The sequence below is a fragment of the Limulus polyphemus genome, unplaced genomic scaffold (genome assembly GCF_000517525.1).
Source record: "Limulus polyphemus unplaced genomic scaffold, Limulus_polyphemus-2.1.2 Scaffold6499, whole genome shotgun sequence".
Taxonomy (NCBI): domain Eukaryota; kingdom Metazoa; phylum Arthropoda; class Merostomata; order Xiphosura; family Limulidae; genus Limulus; species Limulus polyphemus.
The window spans coordinates 42,191-49,775 of record NW_013672109.1 but is presented as its reverse complement, the minus strand read 5'-3'; the positions used below and the strand labels follow the sequence as shown (position 1 = coordinate 49,775).

The 7,585-nt window shown below is 33.0% G+C and overlaps 1 protein-coding gene across 1 annotated transcript in view; it reads right to left on the bottom strand.

Annotated features, from left to right (window-relative positions):
* Positions 1-326: 326 nt before the first annotated feature.
* Positions 327-7,585, bottom strand: part of LOC111089520 (sodium-dependent nutrient amino acid transporter 1-like) — a gene marked incomplete at its 3' end in the record, with an annotated part of 22,874 nt that continues 15,615 nt past the window's right edge. The window contains exons 2-3 of the mRNA XM_022402170.1: positions 2,647-2,751; positions 327-501 (exon numbers count right to left, since the gene is read on the bottom strand). Of these exons, the coding sequence (XP_022257878.1) occupies positions 327-501; positions 2,647-2,751 (280 nt within the window). The remainder of the gene's footprint in view (positions 502-2,646; positions 2,752-7,585) is intronic.

Here is a 7,585-nt window from a genome sequence, read left to right as displayed (position 1 = left end):
AAATTAATTTTCTCTCACAACAAATAAAGCTTTGGAAATAAATCTTATGAATATTCTATACACTTAATACAACTCATGAATATATCTAACACAATGTAACATTTTTAATTGTACATGTGTCTGTGACATGATTTCATTGAGTTTATCAAGAGTGGGTCTATATACATATATATCATAAAATGTAATTTTTGAAAACATCTTCCAACAACTGCACATGAAGCATTTTGACAATTATTTTGCTATATTGAATTATTCAGTTGTTTATGATGTTATTATTTAATTGAACAAAGATCACACTTATTACAAAATAAATATAATGAACAAACCTCCACCATTTTGGTAGGCCAAATAGGGAAATCTCCACACGTTTCCAATACCTACTGACAGCCCTACACATGACAAGATGAACTCAGCCTTGCTCCCCCACTGACCTCTCTCTGGTTGTTGTTCACCTGTGTTCAAATCTACATCAATAGGATCAGACGTAGGGGTCGGGCCAGCCTACAAAGAATAAGCATAACTTGTAAATAACACCAAATTACTTGCATAACAGAAGTAATAAATATGGGCACCAATACAAATATCAAAATGTTTAATGTGGTATATAAGCCATCATGGAGCATTCTGAACAACCTACATACCACTTACTAAAACAAGTAACATGGTGTTCTGGACAAAACATATGGACAACAAGGGACCATTTGATCCTTCACAGCTGTCACTTCTCACCCACCCTTCAGAAGGGTTTCCACGACTACCAACAGCAACCTATTCTATAAGAAAATCACAGTGTTAGAAAGAATAAAACTGTCTTAATTGGAGCTCAGTCTATCTTTTTCAAGCTTGTATCCTCCTGTCCTAAAGCCTTCAGAATACAGAACAAAGAAATCAAGAGTCCTTTATTTTATCACTCTTCTGGATAATCTTGTAAGTCACCTCCATCATTTAAGAGATCTTAATCTATCTCTATAAGATAATCTTTCATCCTCAGATTCATCCTAGTAGTCCTCCTCTGAATTCTTTTGGATAATTCAATATCCTTTTCCAGGTAACAGTATTCAATAGTTCAAATGAGGCCTAATTATTTCTGGTTCAAGCTCATAATTTATTGTTAAAATTTTTTCTTACACTTTTAACCTTTGGTAATTTTATAGCTGCTTATCTTTGATCAACTTCTGAGAACAATTTGTAAGAGTTTTGACAAGTGTTGTTTAATAGTTTATTTGTAAATTAATGTGTATATCAGTGGCATAACTTCAATATATACCCCCCTCCTGCTCTTTAGTTTAAAGAAATTTAATTGTATGTCTCCCCCCTTGTCAGCAATTCTTAAGTTTATCAGGTCCCCCCCAATACATAGTATGGATATAATCACTCAGTACTGTCATTTAATCAATAAATTCTATAGGTAATGTTGGGATACATTTATAATAGCATTTTGGAATGAGTAATTACTGCCAGCTAATCACAAATATAAGTATAACTGCCATATAGGGTCATGTTTATGTTTCTGTGGATAGACCTCATTCAATTCAAAGTAGCTTTTGCCTTTAAACCAAATTACTTTTTTACTTAGTTGTAAGTTCATTGAATGTTTTGCCTGATGATATACCACAATGTTAGTATGAAGGATAAGTATGTGGATAAGAAGATTCACTAACTGATTTGCCTGATGATGTTGTACCGTTAGTTTGATGGTAAGATATGTGGATGTGACCTGATGATGTTGTACTATTAGTTTGATGGTCAGATATGTGGATGTGACCTGATGATGTTGTACCGTTAGTTTGATGGTCAGATATGTGGATGTGACCTGATGATGTTGTACCATTAGTTTGATGGTCAGATATGTGGATGTGACCTGATGATGTTGTATTGTTAGTTTGATGGTCAAATATGTGGATGTGACCTGATGATGTTGTACCGTTAGTTTGATGGTCAAATATGTGGATGTGATCTGATGATGATGTACTGTTAGTTTGATGGTCAGATATGTGGATGTAACCTGATGATGTTGTACTGTTAGTTTGATGGTCAAATGTGTGGATTTGACCTGATGATGTTGTACTGTTAGTGTGATGGTCAAATGTGTGGAGTTGACCTGATTATGTTGTACTGTTAGTTTGACTTCTTGTTTTTGTGGTTCAGGTGAACATCTAGTCTGTCTTTTCTCATGTTCTTATAAACTTCTAATTTAAACCAGGTTATTCTGATTAGCAATTCACAGTTATAGGATTGTAACATTTAAAACTGGAAGTAAATTACTTAACTCAGGTCATGAAAATTTCTATTACCAGAATATAATAACCTTCAAATACCAAATTTCCATTTAAGAATTCACTTTTCTTAGATTTCTTTTGAGAACCATGTTTCAGCATTAAATGCTATGGAGTGAGAATACAAATACTAAAAACCTTGAATTTACCACAGGAAGCAGTGTTAAAACAGACCTTACATTAATTCATATATTCATTATAATATTTTCTAACCATTAACTAATTTATCACATAGAATGTAATGCTATAAGATTTGTTTATGAAGATAAATTATCAAACAAATACAAATCTTAATTATCATCACAGCTGCGAAGTTATTATATATTACATTTCCAAAAGTTCTTATACTTTAACAAAGAGAATTGTTCACCTTAATAGGATCGTATGGTGTAGGTACATAGCTCTCATTGTTACTTTCACTTGTAATGAAAGTGGCAGAGTCTTTGGTTTTGTATGACACGGGTCGAACAGGATCCTAGAAATCAAAACACTTGACTTAGTCATTAAAAACATTTAACAACATTGCAGAGCTTTCAAGTTTGACAAATTTCAAAAGATAAAAATATTTAATCTCAATACAAATTGTCCACATTGTTTGTAAGATGAAACTTCAGACTATCATAAGTTTGAAAATAATTTACTATACCTGCACAACTGTTCAACTACCAGCAATGTAGAATAGTTCAAAGAACAACAAAATATTTCAACTCAACAGTTGTGTAATAAGTGAAAAACACTGCATTAAAATTATGATATTGTAGGTTGAAAATAAACTGTACTAAAATAATTAAAAGTTAACAATTTTATCTTCATTATACTTTCATTCCAGCAATCATTACCTCCACCCTATGAAAAATTTGCCATCTAATACAAAATTTATAATAAAAAAAGGAATAAGAAACATCAGTCTCTTGGTGTTCTGCAAAAAACGAGTCATTAAAAATAATTAATATTAATTTTGATAAAAGCAAGTTACCTACTTTAGCAAGCGTCAGAAAGCTGGAGAGTGTCTAATGTTACTCTTATTTTTAAGGGAAGTACTAAGAGTTGGTATTTCTCTGGTTGGAAAAAGTTCTAGACAGTCTGAAAAATGAAGCTTTGTAAAATCAGTTAGTGAAATAGGTTATCATCATAAAAGAAAATTATCACAGATTCGGTGAAGGGAAATTGTATCTTTCATCTTTATTTTATTTTTTTGAGGATTTAGTATACCTACTTAACTGGATTACAGAAAGAGTGTAGGTTTTGGGTACTAAGATTTTCTAAAAGCTTTTGACAAAATTCCACAGAAGATTTAGAAAATCAAATCAGTGGGGGTTGTGGAAATCAAATCAATTGGGGTTGTGGAAATCAAATCAGTGGAGGTTGTGGAAATCAAATCAGTGGGGGTTGTGGAAAGACTAGTTATTGTATAGTAGAGTGGCTTCATGAGAGAAAAAAAAAGTTGTTATTAATATGTGGGAAATCAAACTAGACCCTTGTTATTAGTGGTTAGTATTTGGACCTTTGATTTTTCTTAATTACATTTAAGAAACTGATAGGGGCATACTTGTTAAAGTGCTGATGACATTAAATTATTGGGTATTTTATAGCCATATTGGGAATGTTGAGATATTACAGAATGACTTGGATCAATTAAGTTGGACAAATAGTTGTCAAATGTTCTCCCATTATAGAATGTGCAAGATAATACATTTGGGTTATCATAATTTGATCACAAATTTGATATAGATGGGAACCCACTAAACAGAATGACTGAAAAAAGGGATTTTTGCAAAGATAAGTCATTCAAACCATTGAAGCAATACTGTTGGGCTAGTATTCTCAGGTTAAACGGAGTATTAGCTTTATCTGTTTTACAACATGAGGATAAATGGGATACATTACAAAGTGATACTGTATTTAACTAAACTCTAAATAAACAGACTGGACATGATGTGTTACACAAAAAAAATAATAAAAAAGTAGGCCCGGCATGGCCAGGTGGAACTAAACTCTAAATAAACAGACTGGACATGATGTGTTACACACACACAAAAAAAAAAAAGTAGGCTTGGCATGGCAAGGTGGTTAGGGTGCTCGACTTGCAATCTGTGGATCGCGGGTTCGAATCCCCGTCCCACCAAACATGCTCACCCTCTCAGCCATGGAGGCATTATAATGTGACGGTAAATCCCACTATTCGTTGGTAAAAGAGTAGCCCAAGAGTTGGCGGTGGGTGGTGATGACCAGCTGCCTTCCCTCTAGTCTTACACTGCTAAATTAGGGACGGCTAGTGCAGATAGCCCTCGTGTACCTTTGCGCGAAATCCATAACAAACAACCATACACAAAATTAAATAAATCTTTATTTAAATCAATGAACAAACACAGCTTGTGTAATTGGGTTAGGAAGCTTGATGGTTGCTTTCTACTGGACTTGTGAATTGACCTGCTAGCAGTTTCCATCTAGAGGTTAGGAAGCTTGATGGTTGCTTTCTACTGGACTTGTGAATTGACCTGATAGTAGTTTCTGTCTAGCAGACTTCCCATCACTGGAGATCCTGCATGATAATGTTTAAATCTAATGGGAAAACATCAGATTTAGAAACAGTAACTAAGTCTACCTCATTACTGGTCATTCTCATTCAATTTAGGAGAGGCTTTAACCTCCAGATAACTGTCCTACCAGTTAAGGCTGCTGGCCTCTATATTCTTGCACAATATATAGTGTTACAGCAATATTTCCCATGGACAGAGAAGATATTATATATAGAGAACAACAAAGAAACAAAGGTAGCTATAACAAAATCAGCTTAACAGTATTTTGAACCATGTATTATGCAAAAACTGTATATATTTAGAATAAATTTCTATATTAAAATAAGAAGGTAGAAAATGCATGGTGTGTCTTCATAACCACAGTAGTAAAGCTAACAGAATGTATTTATAGACATGCCGATTACAAGCTAAAAGAAGTAAGCCTCTCTCTCTTAACAATACCCTAGTTATGCCTCACTTGAAATACTATGTATAGTTATGGTTTCCTTAACTAAGAAAGGATACTGACTTAGTGAAAAGAATTCAGAGAGGGAATAAAAGGATATTCTGAGAATGGAAGTGTTTTCATTTTGGGACAGATTAAGATTCCTTCTTATTGAAGTTTACAAGATTATCCAGGGAATAAAGACTTCTAATTTCTTTGCGCTTTGTTCTAAAGACAACATAACAGAAGCAAATGATTTGGGAAAGACAAGCTAGGGCTTCAGTTAAGACAGTTTTGATTTCCCAACAAGTTGATTAGCATATGGAATGAGTTTCTGACAGCAGTAGAGAAGGTCAACACACACCTGACAAGAATTTAGGAGGGGAGGAATCAATGGCTTCTTAAAAAATACAGGGTCAGTTTAATTTCTTACCTTGTTGTACGTATATTAATATATATATATATAATAAGCATTTTCTTTCTCCGTGTCACGCACCTTTTCTGTCAATAGTCTACAATTTGCATCGTTGCTTAACAACAAAACTACAAACGGATGTTGTTAGGCCAACTATGGTGTTTATGTTGAATGCTTAATATATACGTTGATTTGTTAAAAAGGTTTGTTCTTATTCTTTCATTTTTTGATAACTTCGATGACAATACAACAAAATAGTTCAATTCATTAATTATTTAGATTTAGAATTGATATTTTTTCTTTCGTGAGAAGTTTTATGCACTTGGGCCTAGGGTAAGTTATCGCACACAACGTTTTCACTTTAGGCTTAATTACAAAACAAATAGTAGTACCTTAGGCTCTCTTATCTCACCGTGATAAGTTAAATAACATTTTATTTATATGTTTTCAGTTGTTTAATGAACATCTAAGTTTTTTTGACATTGAGTTGTAGACTAACACTAAATAAAAGTTACCAAGGATTTCAATTAAGTAGTGTTTCAGTTTAGGCTTACGTTACGTTTACATATTTATGTATTACTATCAGACCTAATACTTCAATTAAACTACAAATAGGCCTACTGATACTATTACTAACGTTACAGTCAGATAACATTTAGTTACATGTGTATAAGTGCAAACGCATAGTATTTAAATTACGCAATTAAAGAAATCTAAACAGAGGAAACTTTATTAAATAAAGTTATTTACGTTTTTCAATTCATATTATATTCTTTTTTTTTTTGTTAAATCACGAAATCCACCCGTCTTCATTAAAACTGAGGTGTTATTGTTACATTCTGAATATAGTGTAAGGTTCCTTCTCCCTATGATTTTCGTTACTTAATTTATAGCAACATTTACAGTTTTCTTTACCCGCGTCATTTTTGACGGGCTATACACTAGTTTTATTATAATAATTTTTATCTCGTTTCGTTTCCCGCCATCGAGTTATAATGATTAATATCGTTTACAGCATGGATACCTAACTGATGATTTAATGCATTTGAATCATCGTAAACTTTTGTTTTATGGCTATAACTTTGCATACAACTGTGATATTTAATTCGATAACGAGGAACCCACTTTGAGACTAATAATGGTACCTGATGATGACAAAACCTTGTAGAAACGTTGTACATTTGCTGTTATGTTAAACTTATATTAAAGTTTTTCTTCATTACCCATTCAAGCCGTCTCCAACCGTTATTAACTGTGATATCTAGTGGTAGAACAATATAACCTTTTGGTTGTATTTTTGAAAGATAAACTGTTGTTTACCAAAATGTCCCAGATATTCGTACTTATACAAGTAACAGAGTTTCAGTTTCACTTATGGAAAATCTGCCATATCCAGTACTGACCTTATTTCATATCCTAGTTAGATACAGTCAAGACATATAATGGTTGGAGACGGATTGAATGGGTAATGAAGAAAAACTTTAATATAAGTTTAACATAACAGCAAATGTACAACGTTTCGACAAGGTTTTGTCATCATCAGGTGCAAGTAATTTACACTTACACGGATATATATATACAGTATTGAACAAAGAAGTCACATGACCGGAACTGTTGTAAAACTTAGAAGAGGTATCTAGGCACCCCGGGGTGTTGGTTTAGAGTGGGGTTGTTTTGTTCAATTAAGATGGATTCCTTGATTTTTCGTTTGTTTATGTTGGGTTCTTTGTTTAAAATGACTGTGTTTTTCATCAAATGCTTATCGTGAGCAGTAATATGGAATTTCTTATTCAGATAGAACAGTCATGACTATGTAGTTAGCTTGTCGAACTATGATATACAAAGGCCCTGAAATATTTGGGGCTTTGGCCCCCAAAAGCTGCTAATATTCAGAATAAGTACAACATAATTGCCATGTATTATATTATAG